Below are 23789 nucleotides of genomic sequence, written 5' to 3' on the forward strand. Positions count from 1 at the left end.
CCTAAGATCGCTTTCAGTTGTGAGATTTTTGGAGAATTCTGGGAGGAAGAACAATGACAAGGGCCGGAGTAAAGAGATAGAATGCGGGGAAGGGCAACAGATAGGGGCACCAGAGAAAAATCCAACTAGAGACTGCTGTGTGAAACCAGCGGTGGGCTAGAACACAATACGCAGAGGAGGTGAGAGGGAGATTTGCAACAAAAAGGCAGACCACAGGGCCCAGGGGTCCAGGGGCATATCTTTAGTCCTTCAACAAATAATTAATTATTGAGAAGGGAATATTTTAGGGGAGAGTCAGAGAGGCAGGCTAGCATTTAGCATGAGGGAGGTCTGTGATGGGTACTGAATTGGAGGTACTGATATACGTAAGGGGTGTCCTCGCTTTGAAAGACTGCCGAAACCAAGCTGAGATCCCCCAACCATTCATTTCACAAACTCTTGTTGAACAAGGACTGTGTTATAGGCACTGGAGATAAAGAACAATTTCTCTTCTGCAGCTTAAGTTCTAGTAAGGAAAGAAAATAAATAAGGCAAATAAAATGCCTAGCAAGCATGCTAGTTAGTGATAAATGCTAATAAGAAAAACAGCAGGAAGGACAGCAGGATTGGATGCAAAGGGGAGGAAACTGTAATTCTAAAAACTTGGTAAATGGGAAGATGACATCTGAATCAGGAGGGGCAGGAACGAGCAGCATGGATAGAGGCGACTGGAGAGTGTTTCCGAAGAGGAACGGCAAGCAGAACAAGGAACCACAACTGGGCTTCAAGGAGGCCAGTGGTGCTGAAGGGAAGAGGAACAAGGGGAGAGTAGTTCAGAGAATGTTCTGGGCTCTGGGAGTGGGCAGGAGGGAGCCCAGCTCATTCTGGAGTTCCCTTGTTCACCTCCCTTCCTTCTCTCAGCATTTAGGGGGCATCTCTGTGCCTCAAGCTGCAGATACTGTAGTGGATTAGACATTGCGTTCCAGCTGTCAGAACCAGAACACAAGGTCAGGGTCCTGCTGGAAGCTAGGATAGATAGATGATCCCGCATTGGATAGAGCTAGACCAGGCCTCAGATCCCTGGCTTCAGACAACACCAGTCTTCAACCCAGTATGGCTCAAGGCTACTGGTGGGTTTCCAGAGAGGGCAAAAGAGAACCATAGAGAAGAAACCAGGGATACTTGTACATTGAACTTAAGATGTATATAATTGTTCTAGGAAAAACTGCACATGATTTGAAATTTCAAACAGAACAAAAAGCACCCTAGGCTTCTGAGAATTTTTTTTTTTTTAAAGATTATTTATTTATTTGACAGACAGAGATCACAAGTAGGCAGAGAGACAGGGGGGGGGGATGGGAGGTAGGCTCCCCGCTGAGCAGAGAGCCCGATGTGGGGCTCAATCCCAGGATCCTGGGATCATGACCTGAGCTGAAGGCAGAGGCTTAACCCACTGAGCCACCCAGGTCCCCTGATGCTGAGAATTTTAGACATCACAGTTCAACCTCTTCATTTTACAGGGAAAACTCAAGAGAAGTGATTTATTAAAGAGGTAGAGAGAAGGAAAAATAGTTCTCTAGCCTACCTGACCTGTGCTCACTCACTTTTTTTTTTTTTTTTTAAGATTTTATTTATTTATTTGAGAGACAGAGATCAGGCAGAGAAGCAGGTGGGGGGGGGCGGGGAAGCTGGCTCCCTGCTGAGCAGAGAGCCTGATGTGGGGCTCAATCCTAGGACCCTGGGATCATGACCTGAGCCGAAGGCAGAGGCTTAACCCACTGAGCCACCCAGGCATGTGCTCACTCACTCCTTTCTTTTCTTTTCTCTTTTGCCTTCCTGCCTTCCTCAATCCCTCTCTCTCTCTCTCTCTTTTTTTTTGTGTGAACTTGATGAAACAAGGACCCCCAAAATTGGCTTAAGACTCAGTCATCCCTTTCTACAGAAATCTTTAGTAAAAAGCAAAACATTTATATGATCTGAAGAGAAATCAGAGTATCCAGTGTTTTTTCTGTCACAACCCTCCCCCCCTTTTTTTTTTAACTCTCACTAAAAGTTTCAGAATAGGGAGGCCTCGGTGGCTCAGTCAGTTGAGCCACTGCCTTTGGCTCAGGTCATGATCCCAGGGTCCTAGGATTGAGTTCCGCATTGGGCTCCTTGCTCGGCAGGGAGCCTGCTTCTCTCTCTGCCTCTGCCTGCCACTCTGCTTGCTTGTGCGCTTGCACGCGCTCTATCTCTCTCTGAAAAATAAAATAAATAAAAATTTTTTTTTTAAAGTTTCGGAATAAAATTATAGAGAAGCTAGTGCAGTGTTGTCTTTTAAGTCCACTTGAACTAAATGCAAAATAGAAATTGGGCTAACTCACAGAGCACAAACTTCAGAGCCAGGGTTCAGTCCCTGTAGGATCAATTACATGGGGAAGAGATTCCCAGAAGTGTGAATAGTGACAGGTACAACTGAAAATGCAGACAGTGGGAGAAACACCCAAAATGTTAGTCCTTGACACACCAATGTCTCCCTTTGGTTGGTGACAGCAAAAGAGTGGAAGCAAAATCTTTTAACATCATATTGGAGAAGTTGTACCCCAATTTCAGTCACAAACCTTGAGTTTATGTAACATGTAGAGCAGATAATTGAACTTCAGTATGGCATTCATGTGGGTTCAGCCAAGCTAAGATCTGTTCTAGAGGAAAAAAAAAAAATAAACCATGGATAGGAATAAAAAGCATATGAAAGCACAAAAACATATCAAACTTTTGAAGTAAATCTCCAGAGAAAATGTTATTAAGAACATATGATAATTAAAATTGAAAAATTGATGAATTAAATATATAGGAAAGAATCCATATTCTCAAAATAAGAAAACTAGAACTCATTCACATGTCAAAGTCTTTATCTTGCAGAAGATCTTAAATTTTGGATGCAGCAAATTAATACTGTCTCTTGAAAAACAATTAAGAATTCAAGTTCATAGCACTAGCTTCCCCCCAAGGAAATTTTCTATTGATTTGTAACTTGGCCTTGAATTTGACCTGTGCCCTTCATGTCATGATAATTTAGGTCACTCTGAATATGCCATCTCTTGAACAAGGGCCTCTGCTAATTTTAAATGAATGCAGCTGCCAATTTGCCATTCTTCTTTTTGCATCACAATATGTGGGAATAAATTTGCAATTAATAAAACATTTCCAGCAAGCAGTCAGACTGAGGAAATGAAGGACATGTATCTAGTAAGTGTAAGAAGAGATATTTCATTTTTGCCTTTTTGGATATAAAAAAAGAGAAGGAAAATAATTTATGCCTTTGAGGGCTTTGACAGAGGCCAGAATTGTTCCCTGAGCTACAGCATCTAAAAAGGCCATGCAACTCAGATTAGATTTTAGTTAAAAAGAAAAAAATGTAAAAAAAGTAAAAAAAGAATAAATGTAGACAAATTTGTAGCAGGCTAAAACAGCTCTTTCTTTCTTGTCCTTTCTTTCCTCTTTCTCTTTCTCTTTCTTCCTTCCCTTCTTTTCTCTCATTCCTTTCCCTCTTTCTTTCCTTCCCCGCTTCCCTTCTTTCCTTCCTTCCTTCTTACTTTCCCTCGCTCTCTTCCTCTCCTCTCTTTCTCCCTCCCTCCCTCCTTCCATTTCTTCATTTCTTTCTCTTTGGCTCAATGAAAATGAATAGCTCTCGGGGCGCCTGGGTGGCTCAGTGGGTTAAGCCGCTGCCTTCGGCTCAGGTCATGGTCTCAGGGTCCTGGGATCGAGTTCCGCATCGGGCTCTCTGCTCATCGGGGAGCCTGCTTCCTCCTCTCTCTCTCTGCCTGCCTCTCTGCCTACTTGTGATCTCCCTCTGTCAAATAAATAAATAAAATCTTTAAAAAAAAAAAAAAGAAAATGAATAGCTCTCAAGTTTGATTCACGGGGGAGTGCTTGCATTCAATAGTAAGTAACTGGACCCTTGGTGATTAAGCCCTTAGGGCCTTTATTCCATCTTGCATCTGAAGCTGCATTAATTAATAATATACTGTTCTAATACAGGGGGACAAGCTGCATTAATTAATAATATACTGTTCTAATATATAGTCTACAGCCTAATGGTGGTGTAGACTAGGAAACTGAAGAGTGTGGAAGCTGTGTTGTAAGAGAAACCAGTGAAGGAACTTTAAAGAGAAGGAACTGGGGGAGCTGGAGAAGAGTTAGGCGAGTCTCAGCTGATGGTTTTTTGAGCACACTGTTTTCACTGTGTAAAATGTTCCTTCTGCTACTTTCCACCTAATTCTGTAAGGGACGATTGGGTCATGCTGTAGTGTGAGAAGTTATCTAGATTCTGGTAGCTAAAGATCATCTCCCTACTCTGAACCCCCATAACACTTGCTGCTACCTCTATTTTAATCCTAGTGATAGTCCAATGTATCTAGATCAGGTTGGTCAGGGCCTTGAATGCCAAACTAAGGGGTTTAAGGAAGCTAATAAATTTTTGAGGACGGGCATGATGATTTAGGGTTCAAAGGCAAACTAAGAAGGCATTTGTTGTAGACAGAAGGTAAGGGGTACATGAGAGTAGTTCTTTCTCTTTCTCTTTTAGGTTGCGCCACTCTATAAACAGGGAAGCCAGGTTCCTCTCCCACACGTGGTGACCAGGCAGCCTCCATGTCCTCACCCTCTGCTTTACTGTCCTTGTAATCTGAGGATAATTGCTCCGCTGAAATCGTGTTTTGAAGGCTCAGGAATGACCTGCTACTGGCCAGGTCTATGGACTTGTCCCCTCAGTTCTGTTTTGAGTCCGTGATCTGACCGAGACATTTTCTTCTCACAACTCAGAAACTGGCTGCATTTTCTTCGCTTATTGTTTAAAATTTGGGATGCGTTTTTACCGCGTGAGCTTAACGTTTAATTAGTTAAGGGTGGCTATGGGTGGAGATTTCAAGAGATTCTAAAGGGTATTTTCGAGAGCTTTACACTCGAAACGCTTTAGACAGTGGTTCTAAAGAGAACGGTCAAAGCCTGCAGATTTTTCTTTTAACAGATCTATTCTCATCCCTGCACGCCAGGGCTAGGGGCAACTTTTCTGTCGTTTGTTTATGAAGAAATCGAAAAAGGGACCGGGGCTCGCCTCTTTTTTGACGTAAGGGCAGGAGTGAGGGGCCGGGCGGATTAGGTGCGGCTCCCGGTAGGCGCGCCCACAGCCCAGCCAGGGCCCAGAGCAACCCCCTTCGCCAAGGGGCGGGGCGCGCCGGGCGGCCACGCGCGCGGGCGGCGGGGTGGGCGTGTCCCGCGGGCGCGCGCGGGCGGTGGAGGGGGCGTGTCCCGCGGGCGGCGGCGGCGGCGGCGGCGGCGCGGGCTGGGTGCGCGGCGCAGCCTCCTGTGCTGGAATGTGCGGCTCCCGCGAGCTCGCGGCGCAGCAGCAGAACAAGCGCCGCCGAGGCCCCGGGCCACAGACCCCGGCGGCGGCGGCGGCGGCGGTGGCCGGGACGGCAGAGCGAGAGCCGGCGGCCTGAGCATTCTCTGCAGTCCCACTCCTGGGCCTTTGCGGGCCTCGACGTCCCCAGCGCCCAACTTTTCCATCCTCCCCCACCCCTCCCCCCGAAACTCCAGCAACAAAGAAAAGTAGTCGGAGAAGGAGCGGCGGCGCCGGGTCTCCCGCCCCTCGTCGCCTAGGAAGGCCGGTAAGCGCGGCTCAGGGCTGGGGGCTCGGTCGGGGTGGGGGAGGGCCGGCCGGGCGGCGGCGGCGGCGGCGGCAGTGGCAGGGGGAGGGCGCGGAAGGACGCGGAGCGAGGCGCTGTCCAGGGCTGATTTGCAGATACTGTGGCTCCGGCGGCGGCCGCAGCGCGGGGCGGGGGCGGGCGGCCGAGCGGGATCGGGTTACACCGGCGCGGCCCGGGGGCTGGGCCGGGGGCGTCCTTGGGGAGCGGTGTGGAGCCAGGACCCCCTCCCCAGTCGAGGCTGGGCCGTCGCCTCCGCACGGGCCCGAGCGTCCTTCGAGTCAGTCCTGAGGAGCGGAGCTGCTTGTGGCGCTGGTCCTGAAACTTCTTCCCCGTCCTCCTGCTCCCAGGTCCCGCCGCAGCCCCTCGTCGGCCCGCGGCCCTCGCGTCCCCCTCCCTCTCCGGCCTCTCCCTTTCGCCGGAAGGCGCCGTTGAGTGCGGCCGGGCGGGTTGAGTCAGCCCCGCGGCCCGGGCGGTTCCGCCAATGGGGCTGGACAGCGATTTCTGCTCTCGGGCCGCCCCGCCGCCTCGGCCCTCCGCACCCGACCACCTCGGCGCCCGAGCTGGCGGGGCCGGGGCGCGCGTCCCGCGGGGCGCGGTGGGGGAGTGAGTTCGCAAACTTCCGGGGCGCGGGGGAGGCGGCCAGCGCGCGTGGGGGCCCCCTCCGGCGCTAGGGGCCCGACGCCTCGGGAGGGCGCCCGCGGAGCCTCCGGGGCCCTCTGCGGAGGGTGAGCCCAGGGGCGGTGAGAGGAGCTAGGACGCCGGCAACGCGGTAACTTTCCTTCCTCTTCCCGGACTCGGGCCCGCGGGCCGGGGAGGGGGCAGCCCTGAATGGGGAAGACTTGGTCTGGCCCAACGGCGCCCCGACTTTGCCCACCTTGCTTTTCTCAGTGTTGGGGAACTCAGGAGAAGCTTCGGGACGAGTGTTGGGGCAACTCCCGCGAGTTGGTGTGTAAATGTGTGCAGTGAGCGGGCCCAGCCGAGAGGAAGCGAGAGCGCCCGAGTTTGCAAAGAGCTGCTTTGTGTTTGGTATTTTGAGAAAATGGCCGAATGCCTATTTCAGTCAGGAATGCCGCCGCCGAGGCAGGCGCTGGTGGCAGCCGCACATAGGAATTCGTGCAACACGTTGGGTTTTCGGGCTGTGCTTAGACGGCCTTCCTGACAAACGTGAAAATTCCTTTAGGGACGGTAGTTAGGGTTGGGGGGGGGCGGTATTAGAAAAGTCGATGTTTGGATAAATTGCCGAGTAGCCTGGGCTGTTAAGCCCTGGGACTGCTCTGGCCCTCAGTTTGTTTTCTGTGATGGCATTTGATTCCAAGTTTTGGTACATTATAACTCGGTCGGTTTGTGTTTAATGCACCTGGGTGAAACGGACTGCTTTTGGGGTTTGGAGTTCGATTCGATTTTTTGAGTGCTTGCCACTTACTTTGCTTCTTCTAATTTGCAAGACAGCACTCAGTTGGAGAATAGCACCTTCTAGATTGGAAAGTGACGTGGTTAAGGCGACTTTAAAAGCCCAACATGTTTTCAAGAAGGTGATCTTGTAATGGCTTCCCCTAAGCAAGTAGGCCAAGTCAAGCACAATGCAAGAAAGTTGCTGATGGTCGGGTTGAGTGGTACGGTTATTAGAGGGTTTGAAAGTTTCTTTAATTTGTGAAGTTTTGAATACACGGAGCTTCCTTTTTAAAAAAAAAAACAAACACGGAAAAAAGTTCTGCTTTTTCTTTTTCTTTAAAACGGGTCTAGTTATTAAAATAAACTTAAGTGGTACTTTTTCACAGTGGTTTATTTTTCTGGAGTTAGTTGAGTTTATATGAAATTCAGTTCAGTTGACCAGTTACTACAGGCTTCTACTGTCCAGATAGGTTTGTACTTAACAAATGAACAGTATAGTTTTGGGGGGTTCTCCCTTTTCTGACTAGTAAACTGTGGAAAGGGGGAATTGAGAGGACAGCAGTTTACTATTCATGTATTGAATTGAAAAATAATTTTAATTAACATAAAAATGAAGTTATTTTTTCACCAGAAAAATTGAAAGTGCTTGAGAGAAGACATGCCAGTGGTAGGCCTAGTTGATGGATGAGTTATGTCAGACAATTGATAGACATTTTTGTAGGGATAATAGAGATTTTTTTGGTGATTGCAATAAGGAAAATTTGGTAGTACAAAAATACTTCAAAGCTTTAATTTTAGTGATTAACAAAGCTCATTGTATTGAAAGATTATTTTTGATAAATACCTTTTATTAAGTTACTGAAGTATTGGAGCAATGTTTTGGATGTTGTGTTTAAACTGGTTTTGTACTTTTTTGTCTTATTTTGAATTCAGAATACAGTCATGGCCACCCAGGTAATGGGGCAGTCTTCTGGAGGAGGAGGGCTGTTCACGGGCAGTGGCAACATTGGCATGGCCTTGCCTAACGACATGTATGACTTGCATGACCTCTCCAAAGCTGAGTTGGCTGCGCCTCAGCTTATCATGTTGGCAAATGTGGCCTTAACTGGGGAAGTGAATGGCAGCTGCTGTGATTACCTGGTTGGTGAAGAAAGACAGATGGCAGAATTGATGCCTGTCGGAGATAACAATTTTTCAGATAGTGATGGAGAAGGACTTGAGGAGTCTGCTGAAATCAAAGGTGAACCCAGTGGATTGGAAAACATGGAACTGGAAAGTTTGGAACTCAGTGTTGTAGAACCACAGCCTGTGTTTGAGGTATCAGCTGCCCCAGAAATTTACAGCTCAAATAAAGATCTTCCCCCCGAAACCCCTGGAGCGGAGGACAAATGCAAGAACTTGAAGAGCAAACCTTTTCGCTGTAAGCCATGCCAGTATGAAGCCGAATCTGAAGAGCAGTTTGTGCATCATATCAGAGTTCATAGTGCCAAGAAATTTTTCGTGGAAGAAAGTGCTGAGAAGCAAGCAAAAGCCAGAGAATCTGGGTCTTCCACTGCAGAGGAGGGAGATTTCTCCAAGGGCCCCATTCGCTGCGACCGCTGTGGCTATAATACCAATCGGTATGATCACTATACTGCTCACCTGAAACACCACACCAGAGCTGGGGATAATGAGCGAGTCTACAAGTGCATCATTTGCACGTATACCACAGTAAGCGAATATCACTGGAGGAAACACTTAAGAAACCATTTTCCAAGGAAAGTATACACATGTGGAAAATGCAACTATTTTTCAGATAGAAAAAATAATTACGTTCAACATGTTCGAACTCATACAGGTAAGAGTACCCTGTAGTCCATAAGTTCAGTTCACTTTTGATAGTTAAAATTCAGTAGGCTGTTAAAGTAGCACTGAAGAAGGGATTCTGGGGTCAAGTTCTGGTCCCATTATTTGCTGTCTTTGTGACCTTGAATAAGTCAACTTAATCTCTGTGCTTTAGTTTCTCTCTCCATGGCGATAATAACTTCGGGATTGAGGATAAGTGAAGAACACTTACTTCACAGAATGACTAAGACAGATATTATCCATGTTCTTGTTAAAATTTCTATTTTGACAACTTGAAGTAGATCATTTAATTAAATTGGACTATTTTTTTTTTTAGAAGATGTGTTTAGTTAGTAGTGAATACATCTAAGATGCAGCATAGTTTCTTAAAGCAATTGAGGACTTAGACAAAAAGGAAAACTCAGTGATTAACCCTTGCATAGATCCATTTCACAGAAGCCATAAACTTTTAAGATAAATTATCTTGGTATTGAGTTCCTGAGTGGAACAACTTAACCTTGTCTGCAAAACCTAGAAATGTGAAAAGTTAGTTTTTAAAAAACTGGTGGGCTTACCACACTTGAAATCATTTTCCTGAGAAAGCAAACACACGTGAAAAATGAAGCTATTTTGCAGGTAAAAAACAATGTCTTTCAGCATGTTTAAACTCATACAGGTAAGAGAACCTTTCTAGTTTGTAAGTTACTCTATCAAAAAAAAAAATGGAACAACATTAAAAATACGAAAAATTTCAAACATCTCAAAATACCAACATGTACTACTCGTTACCTGTACTCATTAGTTAATGATATTTTACCACATTTGGCAATTTTTTTGGTAAATACCAGTTCTGTTGAGATACAGTCCACTACTGCAGAATTCATCCATTTAAAGTTAAAATTCCCTGGTTTTAGTATATTCACAGAGGTGTGTAACTATCACCACAGTCCATTTTTAGGACATCTTCAACCAAAACGAAACCCTGTCTGTTCGTGGTTACTCCCCCATTTCTCCTCAGCACCCTGAAAGACCATCATGGCAGCGATGCATGTGCCACTGACTGAGCCAGCCAGGTGCCCCAAAGAGTCTCATTTTTTAAGGAAATGTTTGCAACTTCCTGGTAGTTTTCTCACATTTTTCTGCTAAGAATTGGTACCTTTGAGGACTGATTAGTGCTGATTAGCGGTCTGAACAAAATCGGATAGGGTAATCTAGTATAGTGATCTGGATCACAAGTAAAAAGGGGTTTTAGGATGCTGTTTGCATCAGATCCGTTTTGCAGGAGTTATCACTGGACTGAACCCCACAGGTAAAGTAGGGCACAGTGAGGAGGGGAATCAGTAGTGCTTTACTGAATTGTGGTAGACTTAAACAGTAAAACTTGCAGATGAAATTCAGTCACAAGAAAGATGTGAGGGCACTTGGATGGCTCAGTCATTTGAGCGCCTGACTCTTGATATTTAGCTCAGGTCATAATCTCTCGTGGTGGGATCAAGCTCTGTTTGGGTGGAGTTGGCTTGTTTCCCCCACATGGGATGCGTTCTTCCTCGCAAATAAACTTTAAAAAAGGGCGCCTGGGTGGCTCAGTGGGTTAAGCCGCTGCCTTCGGCTCAGGTCATGATCCCAGGGTCCTGGGATCGAGTCCCGCATCGGGCTCTCTGCTCAGCGGGGAGCCTGCTTCCCTCTCTCTCTCTGCCTGCCTCTCTGCCTACTTGTGATCTCTGTCTGTCAAATAAATAAATAAAATCTTTAAAAAAAAAAAAAAAAAAAAAAACTTTAAAAAAGGCGGGGCGGGGGGGTTGTCTGTGGCAAGATTCTAAGCTCCAGGAGAATGCTCCAGTATTACGTGTATGGCCTTAAAACCTAGTCAAGTAAAAATGTTTGGAGATCCTTTGGAATTTGTTAGAACCTGTGACTGTCAACATGTTTTAAAACCATTTTAGTTTCCAAAGTCTAGAAGTTCAAATATTTAAAAATTACATGGCATAGGAAGTCAGAGTTACTTGGAAATCCTATCCCATTAATCACTTAATAGTTTGAATTAAACAGACAAAACCTCATGTACAATATCTTTTTTTTTTTTTTTTTTAAAGGGAAAGTTTGTTTTTTTTTTTTTTTTTTAAATTTTTTTTTTTTTTTTTTAAGATTTTATTTATTTATTTGTCAGAGAGTGAGCGAGCACGAGCACAGGCAGACAGAGTGGAAGGCAGAGTCAGAGGGAGAAGCAGGCTCCCTGCGGAGCAAGGAGCCCGATGCGGGACTCGAACCCAGGACGCTGGGATCATGACCTGAGCCGAAGGCACTGCTTAACCAACTGAGCCACCCAGGCGTCCCTCATGTACAATATCTTAAAATAAGTCTTAGCTATTCTATATACTTCAGCCATAATTACTTCATATTCATTTAACAGTTTTTTTAAAACATTGGGGCTTAATTTGGATTGGCTGTGATCTGTAGAGCTTTCAGGTAGTAGCCATGGCCTGACTTTTATCTGTACACTTTGATGAATTGTTTTGATTGAAGTATAATTGATGATTTTGAACAAATACATACATGTACTCCTACCCACCATGCAAGTCAATATAGAGAATATTCTGATTAGTACCCCAGTGCTTTTGTCTTAATACATTTTGATTTTGTCAGTTATATTTTGATAATTCATGTTTCCCATAAAAGCTAAAAATGTTTTCAACTGTAAATCTAAATTTGTCAAATTTTAAGAATATTTCTAGAACCAAAAAGAAAACGGAAAGAACTGGAAAAGGTTTCTTTTAGTATTTTGTGTGTATTTCCAGTTTTGTGGGGGGGGGGGGTTGGTATTCCAATTTTTTAATGTAAAGCATTTTTTGTTTTGTTTGTTTGTTTTTTAAAACAAGAACTCTTGGAGTGCCTGGGTGGCTCAGTTGCTTAAACCTCTGACTTAACTCTTAAATTTTGGCTCAGGTAGTATTTCAGGGTCCTGGGATGGAGCCCTGCATGAATCCTTTGTGCTCGAAGGGGGAGTCTGCCTCTCTTCCTTTCCTTCTACCTCTACCCCTGCTTGCAGGGGCACATGCTCTTATTCTCTTAAAATAATTAAGTCTTAAAAAAAAAATAGCAGGGGGGAAAGAAAACCAAGAACTCTTGGCCATTTATAATGTTTTTTATATAGTAGTTTATTTTAACTGCAGTTTAGTTGACTAATTTTTAATGGATGTATTTTATATGCTTAACTGTACCATCAATAAATTTTTCTTCCCATTAATTTAAAGTTGATATTTTCTCAGTAAGGTAACATTGGTTTTATGTATCTCATTTCACATTTTAGTGTCTTGCCCTTCCCCCACAAATTTTAGTGTTGAACTTTATTGAGAAGATTTTTTTTCTTCCTAATGTTATCTTTGTGAATTGTTTTTTTTAAATTTTTGGTAAGCATTTTGAAACAATTTGGTAGTGTATGCATTGGGAGGATAATATTTCAATTATGTAAATTCTGGGTATCTCTGGTGTTAAATGCATGGTTCTGAAAATTGTGTTTTTAAAGGAAAATAAATTCATTTAATGCTGAAAAGTAGAGATAAATAATAGACTCACTTCTCATTTAAGTACCTTAGTTTTCAGATTCACTTAATGGGTTTCTTCTGTTCTTCGAGTGGCCAGTGTTGAGTACTTCTCTGCTAATCTGCAGAACAATCTATGGAGGAACTAAATTATAATAGCCTGTGTTTACTGAGAGGAAACCCTGAAGTGATGTGTCCAAGGTCATACTATACAACTAAGACTAAGAATCAAAGTTCAGGGGTTTTTTGTGAGTAATATGTGATAGGCTGAGGATTTTCATTTGAGTCTTCAATTAAAAGATTTTTAATTTTGTGGGTTTGATCATTTTAATCAGTTCACAAATTCTGGGTGCCTGGATGGCTCAATTGGTTGAGGATCAGCCTTTCTTGGCCCTGGTCATGATCCCACAGAAGGGATCGAGTCCCTCATCGGGTTCTCCGCTTCACAGAGAGCCACCATCTCCCTTACCTCTCTGTTCCTCTCCACTGTTCGCTCTCTATCTCTCAAATAAATTAAATACAATCTTAAAAAAAAAACCAAACACACCAGTTCACAAATTCTAAAAGATGACATTTTTGCCTCTCTCTATGTGTGACTGAAAAATCACTAAGTTTTCTAGAGTATTTATGCCTGTTTCGTAGTTGCACAGATAGAAGCAATCTTTTCTCTTACAAAGAATTTAAATTATTCTTAATTGATCCCTTTGTTTATCTATAATGGTATTTGATATTTCTTCCATTAACTTTTCTTTTTGTGACAGCTTAATTGCGATGCATTTTACATATCATACAATGTGGATTGGCCCATTCTAGGCATTTCTGATAAACAGAATCATACAATAATATATGGTCCTTTGTGACTGCCTTTTTTAACTTAGCATAATGTTTTCAAGGTTCATTCATGTCCTGTGCACAGTACTTGTTTTCCTTTTGCTGCCAGACAATCTCTTGTAGGGATACCATGTTTTGTTTATCCATTCATCAGAATATTTGGATTGTTTTCCCTTTTTTGGCTGTTGTGAATAATTAATTCTTCCATGAACATTCATACACACATTTGTGTGGACAAATTTTTATTTCTCTTGGATATGTACAGTTGACCCTTGAACATTGCAGAATTTAGGGGCAGTAGAAAATCTGCACATACCTTTTGACTCCCCCAAAACTTAACCACTAAGAGCCTACTATTGACCAGAAGCCTTACCATAGTTAATTAAACATTTTATGAGTTGTATGTATTATATACTGTATTCTTAGAGTAAAGTAAGCTTGAAAAAAAATCTTAGTAAGAAAATTCATGACGGGGAGCCTAGGTGGCTCAGTGGGTTAAGCATCTGACTTGATTTTGATAGAGGTTCTCTGGTCTCTGGGCGGCACTCTGGGGGGAGTCTGCATGGCATTCTCTCCCTCTGTCTTGCCCTTGCTCCATATCTCTTTCTCTCAGATAAATAAGTGAACGAATGAATGGATATAGGTATGTTTAAAAAAAAAAAATCCAGAAGAAGAGGAAATAAATTTACAGAACTGTGCTATATTTGTTGGGGGGGGGGGGGGGGAAGCACGCATAAATGGACCTGAACAGTTCAAACACATGTTGTTCAAGGGTCAACTGTTCATACCTAGGAGTGGAATTGCTGAGCCATATGGTAACTGTTCAGTCATTTGAGGAACTGCTAAGCTATTTTCCAAAGTCGCTGCACTATTTTACAGTTTCACATTGTATGAGTGTTCCGATTTTTCCATACCCAGACCAATACTCTAACATCTGTCCTTTGATTATAGCCATCCTCATGGCTGCGAAGTCTTCATCTCATTGTGGTTTTGATTTGCATTCCCCACATGGGTAAAGATATTGAGGATCTTTGCATGTGCTTATCCGTCATTTATATATGTTTATAGAAATACTTTCAACATATTTTAAGCTAAAATTCTTCCAGGTTGAAGTAGGAATTCTATTGATAGGACTTATTTATAGCTGACCTATAGCTACCAGCTAATAACAGCTGTATGGCTACTAGGAACACGTTTCCTACTCATTACAGTATTCCTCTATTTTCACTTGTTTTTTTTCTTTCCCATGTCCATTTTACTAGACACATCTGTTACTGTAACTTACTGTATAGACAAAATAATAACTGGTATTATTGAGGGCTTGACTATGTGCCAGGCACAATATCAGATGTTCTGTGTGTATTATCTTAAATTTAAATTCTCACAATTCCAGTAAGTGAAGGTGCTTTTACTTCGAATGAGGAAACTTGCCCAGGGTTGTAATTATTATCTTGTGGCCAAAACCAGATGAAAAGAAATTACAAATTGTTAGGCCTGTGTATGTATGTGTGTGTGTGTGTGTGTGTGTGTGTGTGTGTGTGTGTGAAGCTTTTTAAAAAATCTGTTTAGTGTTTGACAAACCATGTCCCAAAAACATATATTTCCTGCCGTTGAAGTCTTAAATTCTTTAGTACTAAAATCTTTATCTTCTCATCTTCGGTTATTGTCAGTGCTTATGTGTTTATGAGCAGGATTTACCTTAACACTGATCTGTTCTGTGAAATGTCTGTCTGCCTACTTGAAATTTTTAGCTTAAGCATCCCCACTTACGTGTTCTTGGTTTTAAGCAGCAATTTCAAATGATAGCTTTACCCTTCACAAAAATCCCAATAAATAAATAAATAAATAAATTTCTGAGTGATAGCATGAGAAAATTTGGGTAGATTTTTTCCTAAGGGTAATTCTGATTTTTTTTTTTAAGGGTGCTCCTTGATACTTTATCAATGTAATTATTCAGTTCTTAATATTTAATGCGAGAGTTTGTAGCATTACTATGAAAAATAAAAGGGCTATGAGAATTCAGAAAGCCAGTGATCTTTTTTGTCTGCAAAGCTGAAATGTAGTTATGTGAATTCTGAATTAAATCATTTACTTATCTATAATAAAAAATGGACTATTTTGCCAGGAATAGGAAAAAGAATCCTTATCAAAAAATGCTCAGTACTGAATATTGTGTTTATTGTTAGTGAGGATTTTATTTACCTTATTTTATCATATTTAAACCCTAACCCTTCTATTCTTTCAGGGGAACGCCCATATAAATGTGAACTCTGCCCTTACTCAAGTTCTCAGAAGACTCATCTAACTAGACACATGCGTACTCATTCAGGTTGGTAAGAAATGGGAACCCTTCTATGATTTTTAGTAAACCATACATCATTATAACAAAATCCTTCCAGACCTGAAACTGGGTCATTATTAATGATTTATTTGTTTATTTTAAAAATCAATTTATGATTTATTTTTAATTTAGAAATCAGAGTTAAAAATCAGTGTTGTATTCATGTGACACTATCTAAATTTAGGTTCTTTTTTTTTTGATTTTTATTTATTTGACAGACATTTCACAAGTAGGCAGAGAGACAGACAGACTGAGAGAGAGAGAGGAGGAGGCAGGCTCCCCGCTGAGCAGAGAGCCCGATGCGAGGCTCGATCCCAGGGCCCTGGGATCATGACCTGAGCTGAAGGCAGAGGCTTCAACCACTGAGCCACCCAGGCGCCCCTAAATTTAGGTTCTTAAGAAGGAATCTATAGTGAAACTCTGAAACTGAGTATAAAAGGCACATGTACTGTTCTTGGGTGGACGGTCTATAATTTCCACCTGATCTTCAAGTTCTCTGACTAATAAAACTTGAAATGCTGTTATAGACCAACACTGGTTCGTACATTTTGAGCAGTGCCTACCTTCTCACCCTCTCCCCCACTCCCAACGCAATATAACACCACATTTCATAGTGTGGTTTCTAATTCCTTCTTCACTTGTCAAGTCCTAAAATGTGGGTTTGTCCTTTTTTGAGAGCTGATAGGGCTTCTGTGAACTAATTTACAGAAGCCAAACTTTAAAGAATAATAGATAATCCAGGATCTCAGTTTATTAACCTATACTAGATAAAATGCAGGACTATAAATGCAGTGGGAGATTTGTCCACTCCAATGACTGGAATAATGGTGATCACTAACCAGAATTGGTCCCCATTATCAAAGTAGATAGATGGCAAAGTTAAAAAGTAAATAGCATAGGTGGTCTTAGCATAATTCATTTTGGCTATAATTCACCCTTGAACCTTGGTGAACCACCACAACTGAACAGAATACTCGACTTCCAAATTTAGAATATATACCCCTGTAGGGAAGCTATGTCAGAATCTTGGTGTTAACAGAAGTCTATGTAAACTCATGTCCGTTAGGTTCATTAATTGCCTGAAATTTGTGCAGTCTGCTTGTGTAGCCACTAGCCACATATGGTTATTAGCTTGTGAAATATAGCTAGTTTGAACTGAAATGTATAAAATACATAGCAGAATTCAAACAATATAAATAAAGGCACCTAAAACCTATTTTGGGGTGGCTGGCTGGTTCAGTTGGAGGAGCATGTTACTGGATATCAGGCTCATGAGTTCAAGCCCCACATTGGGTGTAGAGATGACTTAAACATAACTTTAAAAAAAACTTTTTTTAAGTTTTGATTACATGTTCACATGACATTAATTATATTGGGTTAAATAAGTAGTAAAATTTAGTTATACCTTTTCTTTACCTTTGTAAATGTGACTATCAGAAAATTTAAAATTACATATATGCTTGCATTTTATTTCTATTGGATATTGCTGTTTTAAGTCAATAATTGAGTAACATTTGATTATAGTACAGATTCTTATTTGAGCAGCTATGAAGAAGTCACATAATATGTGGGCTAGCTTTTCTTTACCCTCAGTGCTTGTCATGTTAATATACTGGAATGTTCTTTCTAAATCTCCTAAGCTATTGAGTTGAGTCACTTAACCAGATACCTGAGTTTATTGCTTAGGGGTGCTTCCTGGTTTCATTTTCTGAGGGTCATTGGGAAGCTCTTTCAGGTTTCCTTGAGGGTAGGCATCATGTTCTATTGATAGTTCTGCTCTAGCCCTTAAATAAAACATTTAAGAGTTTTATGTGAGTTAACTAATTTTTGTCCTTTATAACTATGCAATAATGTATAAGTTCAGTTGCTGTCCCCATTTTACCAATGGGGAAACTTAAACTAAGGGATTGAAGAAATGTGGCCGTTTTTCCTATAGAATGTCCCCCTTTCTGGATTTGTCTTACTTGCTTTCTCATGGTGTCACTGGGTTTTTCTTCTGTCTCTGTGCCCTGTATTATATGTACACTAGAAATCAAATCTGAATGCTTGAATTCTACTTCTGTGTCTCATTTGAAGTCCTCTCTGGTTGACGCACTATTAGTGTTGCTGGTTTACTGGATTAGAATGATAACATACATGTATCTTTCTCATTGAATGGGTAATACTTTTGTCACCCTTTAAGTGTCTGTGGTGTTTTAGACTAGTCAGTAACTTCTGCTGGAATAATTTTGTGTTTGCTAACTGTTGTCTTTTGAATTTCTTAGCTGTATTAAAAAGATGATATTCAGTAGCTACTGTTAGAGTACAGCAAGTATTTTAAAATTCTTTTCAAGAGTAGTAGCTACTGTTTTTAAAGATTTTATTTTTCTAAGTTATCTCTACACCCAGTGTGGGTCTCAAACTCACAACCATGTGACTCAAGAGTCACATGCCCTATCAACTGAACCAGCCAGGTGCCCCAATAATAGCTACTATTTGTTGCATGCATGCCAGGTACTGAGAAATTGGGATTTGTTATCTTTAATCTTAGTACCCCTTAAATATTTAATTCTAGTTTATGGATTAGGACACAGATATAGAGAGGATAAATGCTTTATCTGTGGTTAATTGTCATTCCTTTAAATCAGAAGAGCTAGGATTTAGCCTTAAACTCCTCACCCCTCCCATTTTCAGGTATCAACATCGTTAAAAGAAAATTATGTCTCAGAAAATGGCTCTAGAAGCTATAGCATAACGGAATTGGAACCACAGCATATGGAGAGAGCAGAGCTATGTCTTTTACTGGGTGTCAGTAGTTTGAGTTGCAAACAGGAAACAAACATGGTTAGTTTGTTTTGTGTATGAGTGTGCAGTTATTTCCAGGAGATCCTATGTTTCAGTACTTTTTTTTTTTTTTAAGATTTTATTTATTTATCAGAGAGAGAGAGGGAGAGAGAGTGAGCACAGGCAGACAGAGTGGCAGGCAGAGGCAGAGGGAGAAGCAGGCTCCCTGCCGAGCAAGGAGCCCCATGTGGGACTCGATTCCAGGACGCTGGGATCATGACCTGAGCCCAAGGCAGCTGCTTAACCAACTGAGCCACCCAGGCGTCCCTGTTTCAGTACTTTTAATTGAAGTTGCTGGTAGCCCTCACAAATACACTGAGGCTAAATTAGGTCAGATTGGATAGGTAGTCTTTTTTTTGAATGGGTTGCATGGAGTGAATATCTTGCGCGTCTTCTCTGTGGTCTGGAGTCTGATTTTTAAGGTCCCCTGGGCCTTGTTTTTTCCCTTGTTCATGTGAGTGTATTTAAGAGAGGAAAAGTATGTGCTCATTCTCATTTTTGGAAGAAATTAGGCTCTGTGGAGTTGATACATTTTAGCTTAGCTGACAGATGGGTTTATAAAGCAAAACTACAGTGGTTATTTCCTTAGAGCATTTCCAACCATAGAGTTTGGTTTCTTTAGGCCAAATTAGGAAGGGGTCAGAATGTTGATGAGGTGAAAAATTGACACACTAATATAACCTTATTGGTGGTGTTCTCCATTTTACTGGTGTTTCTCCCTAATGGTATTAAAGTATCCTTCACCACCAGGCTAGTCTGAGATATGCGGACATTATCCACAGTTCTCCCTTTCTTTTTCTCAGTGGAGATGCTGTCATTTCATCCTGGGTGAAATATCTCATTCCAGATGAAATACATCCAGTTTGTATTTGCTATTAATAATAATTTTTTTATATATCACACTGACTAGTTCCCCATTCTGCTAGCATAGGAATTCATCTTGAATATTTTCCCACAATGAGTGTAATGGATGCTGTTGTTAAAGAAGATCATCAACTTGCCAACTTCCATCTCCATTTATTACTCTTCTTAAAATGGAAAATACTTTTTTCAACCATAAGTTTATTTTTCTTTCACCAAGTATTTGATAATTATTGTGGAGGCACTATTTGAATAGGCTGGGCTTATTTGGAAGACATTATGGTTTGAGGGTATAATGAATTCTAGAATGTTTTTTTCCCAGTGCCTTTGTGGTTTTTTTCATTTTAGTATGTCATGTCAAATTCAACTTACTGTGCGGTTTGGGCTTTTTCAATCAGTAAATGTATTTTTTATTGAGGTATAGTATATACAATGTTACATTAGTTTTAGGTGTATAGAGTAAATTTTTAAACTGTGTTCTATTGAGGTTCAGTTTACACACATGAAAATGCAGAGACATGTGTCTGAAGCAGACAGGTCAGGGACTTCACATGGTTTCTCCTGTTTGACTGCCCCCTAGAGGAAGACCTGAAACATTTATATACCCTCAGAAATATTCCCTCCTCACCCTTTCTGGTTAGTACTCCCATGGTCTACCCCTAACTGATAGTCTGACTTCTGTCAAAAAGAATATTATGACATTCTTCTATGAGATAGTTTTTGACAGTCATCCCATGCTGCTTTATCAGAACTTCGTGTTTTTTTGCTAAGTAATAATCAATTGTATGCCCCATTACTCTTCAGTAAGTCCCTTTTGTTATTCTTTCTGGATTCTTCTTGAAAAGAATAGGTAAAGTATATAAAATCTTTCCTCTTTTGAATTTGCTATATATTAATTTAATTTGGGAGGAATAAAGTGGACATCTGACATGTTTATAAAGATGAAAAATGTAGATGAATACTAGAATTGGAAAAGAATTAAAATCATTGATAAAAAGCAAAAAAAAATATATTAGGTGCTAAAAACCTATGCAGTTTTATGACTGTATCTAATACAAGCACGACTCAAAGGCAAGAAAATAAAACTGAGAAGGAATGAATGGAGCAAGTAAATTTTGCCATCAAAATTTAAATAGGTTTTTATGAACTCCCATTCTCTGACCATTTCATAGGTGGAGGCTTGCACTTTGATGCTTGCTATGTAAATACTCTCATTTGTTAGGGGTTATACAGTGGCATTACAATTCTTTTATTAGCACAAATATTTTTTAATTAATTAATTAGACAGGAGAGAGAGAGAAAGATCACAAGTAGGCAGAGAGGCGGGGGTGGGGGGGAGTGGGAAGCAGGCTTTCCACTGATCAGAGAGCTGGATGTGGGGCTCGATCCCCGGACCCTGGGATCACGAACTGAGCCAAAGGCAGAGGCTTAACCCACTGAGCCACTCAGGTGCCCCAGCACAAATATTTTCTTAAAGAGATAAACTTCATTCATCAGCTACTTGTTTACTCAGAGGTAGAGTTTAAATGGAAAGGCAGGATAAACATATGAATCTTGCCTTTTGTTTACCCATACTAAAAGTACCATTTTCAAAAGTGATGATTTATAGGGAGTGTATATGGACTGCTTGGCTGTGCCAAGCTAAGTCTGTGCCATGCTAAGTGCTTTATATGGATTAAATTATTTATAGGTCATAGCTTAAAAGTATTTTTACAGATGCAGAAATTGGGCCTTAGAGAGTTTTCAGTACCTTGCTCAGGCTCTCAAAAGTGAGTTGGAGAAGAGCCCATATTTGATCTCCCAGATAGTCTCATTCTAAAAAAAAGTTCTTAACCATTATGCCACTAATTTTCTTCCTCATTCTGTGTCTGTATATGTTAAGCAAATGTTTGTGTCCACTGAGGTAATTCGTTGGAGGGGACAAGAGTAATGAAGCATGTTGTAGAAACCTCTGGTTGTGACTCTGTTAGTAGTCTAACATGGAAAAGAGTTGTCCAGCTAGCTACATAACCAATCTAACCAATCTGATGTACCTCGGTAAGTTTTGGTTTCTACATAACCAATCTAACCAATCTGATGTACCTGGGTAAGTTTGGTTTTATCATCAGACATTTTCTCATCATGTAAAGCTTAATGTCTGAGAAATTTGCTTTATGAAAAAATTAGATTTGATACGAATTTGAGAATGTTTGAGAGATGAATTTTCATAAATGTCAATTTCCATTTTTCTACTATGCATTCCATTGGACCAGTGGGGTATGGATACCGTTTGGTAATATTTACTAGAGTGTGATCTAGATGGGTATGTATTCAGGTAGAATGTGTTAATCTTCTATCTTTAATTTGGGGGTGGGGGTGGTTTTGGTATTGTATGTACCTATGATCTCTAATGATCATGACTTTGTTCAATTATTTTACATACCATATCTATTTGTATGCCCTTTCTCACCTATGCTGTTTCTTTACCCATTTGTTAAAAGAAGGCAGAGAAAAATGAGAAGGTTTCTGGCTTGGCTATATTTTTGCTTTAAAATAGCAATTCTGGCATTGGATGACTTGACTGAGTGAAGTTTGACTCTATTCCTGCTGAGATAGGCAAAAGGTTTAAATTTAAAGAAAAGACCTCTTGTTCCCTAAGCCCAAAACTTTTACAACTTTTACATCTAAGGTCTGAGAGTGTAGTTTGAAGTGTAAGATATTTCTTTAGAAGTCTCAAAATTTATCTTAAAAATGTACGGGAATTACGGGGAGGGTATGTGCTATGGTGAGTGCTGTGAAGTGATAAACCTGGCGATTCACAGACCTGTACCCCTGGGGCTAATAATACATTATATGTTTATTTAAAAAATAATAATAAATAACTTGCAAGTTAAAAAGTGTGGGAATTATATATTCTATTCCATTGTACATTTGTTTTCATGAAACATAAAACAATTAAAATGATCTTTTCTTTAAAAAAAAATACATTTTTTCTCTTTGAGTGCCCTTGCCCCCAAATTCACATCCATAGCCCAACCAACTTTGCCAATAATTGTTGTGTACTTCTTGATGAATCGTTGTTCTTTATAGTGTTTAAGAGCTCTAGCTTGATGGACGTTTTAGAAGATGATGGTTAAATGAAATCGTTGTTCTTCCATTTGGTATGAGAGTCATTGTCAAGGGATAGAGAAAAGATCTACAAATAAATATGGTAAATGTAAAGTGCATGATTGAGTCTTTTCAATGAATAGTTTGTGTGTGTGTGTTTCAACATATCCAGTTCCTTATATTTTAATAAATGGCTTGAATTCATGTCTTAATCTATGTTCTCTCTAACATCTCTTGTTTACTTTAGGTGAGAAGCCGTTTAAATGTGATCAGTGCAGTTATGTGGCCTCTAATCAACATGAAGTAACCCGCCATGCAAGACAGGTTCATAATGGGCCCAAACCTCTTAACTGTCCACATTGTGACTACAAAACAGCAGATAGAAGTAACTTCAAAAAACATGTAGAGCTACACGTTAATCCACGGCAGTTCAATTGCCCTGCGTGCGACTATGCGGCTTCCAAGAAGTGTAATCTTCAGTATCACTTCAAATCCAAGCATCCTACTTGTCCTAATAAAACCATGGATGTCTCAAAAGTGAAACTAAAGAAAACCAAAAAACGAGAGGCTGATCTGCCTGATAACAATATTACCAATGAAAAAAAAGAAACAGAACAGACAAAAATAAAGGGGGATGTGGCTGGAAAGAAGAATGAGAAGCCTGTAAAAATGGAGAAAAAAGATAATGTTTCAAAAGAGAAAAAGTCTTTTAGTAATGCTTCAACTCAAGTGACTACCAGAACACGCAAATCAGCAATGGAAACTAAAGAAATGGATGTGCATACAGGAAATAATTCAGAAACAACCTGTAAAACCAAGAAAAGCAAAAGAAGGATGGAAACTGAAGCCCATTCCTTAAAAGATACTATTAATGATGAGGAACCTGTGACAAAAAAGAAGAAGAAGGCAGAAGGCAAATCCAAAAGTAGTCAGGAAGTGCCAAAAGGTGATAGCAAAGTAGAGGAGACTAAAAAACAAAATACTTCCGTGAAGAAAAGTACAAAGAAGAAAAGTCTGAAGAACAAGTCAGGTAAAAAAAGCAGCAAGGCTGCTCAGAAGGGGCCTGCTCGGATGGTGCCTTCTCCTCCCGAGGGGCCTGCTCAGATGGCCGCCTCTTCTTCCAAGGGGCCATCTCAGATGCAGCCTTCTCCATCTGGGGGGCCCATTGAGATGGAGCCTTCTCCCCCTGTGGGGCCTGCTCAGATGGAGCCTTCTCCTCCCGGGGGGCCTGCTCAGATGGCCCTTTCTCCCAAGAGGTCTTCTCAGATGACGCCTTCTCCTTCCAAGGGGTCTTCTCAGATGATGCCTTCTCCTTCCAAGGGGTCTTCTCAGATGACGCCTTCTCCTTCCAAGGGGTCTTCTCAGATGGCGCCTTCTCCTTCCAAGGGGTCTTCTCAGATGGCGCCTTCTCCTTCCAAGGGGTCT

At 41.2% G+C, this 23789-nt stretch overlaps 1 protein-coding gene and 1 non-coding gene across 2 annotated transcripts in view; one reads left to right on the forward strand and one right to left on the reverse strand.

Moving 5' to 3' along the window:
• Positions 1-1861: 1861 nt before the first annotated feature.
• Positions 1862-1975, reverse strand: LOC132009155 (U5 spliceosomal RNA). The gene has a single exon (XR_009401806.1). It is a non-coding gene; the product is annotated as a U5 spliceosomal RNA (small nuclear RNA).
• Positions 1976-6452: 4477 nt separating this feature from the next.
• REST (RE1 silencing transcription factor) overlaps positions 6453-23789 on the forward strand; it is a 22201-nt gene continuing 4864 nt past the window's right edge. Inside the window, exons 1-5 of the mRNA XM_059384522.1 lie at positions 6453-6611; positions 7992-8895; positions 15498-15581; positions 22612-23752; positions 23784-23789. The exon at positions 23784-23789 is cut by the window's right edge and continues 4864 nt beyond it. Coding sequence (XP_059240505.1) covers positions 6495-6611; positions 7992-8895; positions 15498-15581; positions 22612-23752; positions 23784-23789 — 2252 coding nt within the window. The 5' untranslated portion in view covers positions 6453-6494. The remainder of the gene's footprint in view (positions 6612-7991; positions 8896-15497; positions 15582-22611; positions 23753-23783) is intronic.

The sequence above is a fragment of the Mustela nigripes genome, chromosome 1, assembly GCF_022355385.1.
Source record: "Mustela nigripes isolate SB6536 chromosome 1, MUSNIG.SB6536, whole genome shotgun sequence".
Taxonomy (NCBI): Eukaryota; Metazoa; Chordata; class Mammalia; order Carnivora; family Mustelidae; genus Mustela; species Mustela nigripes.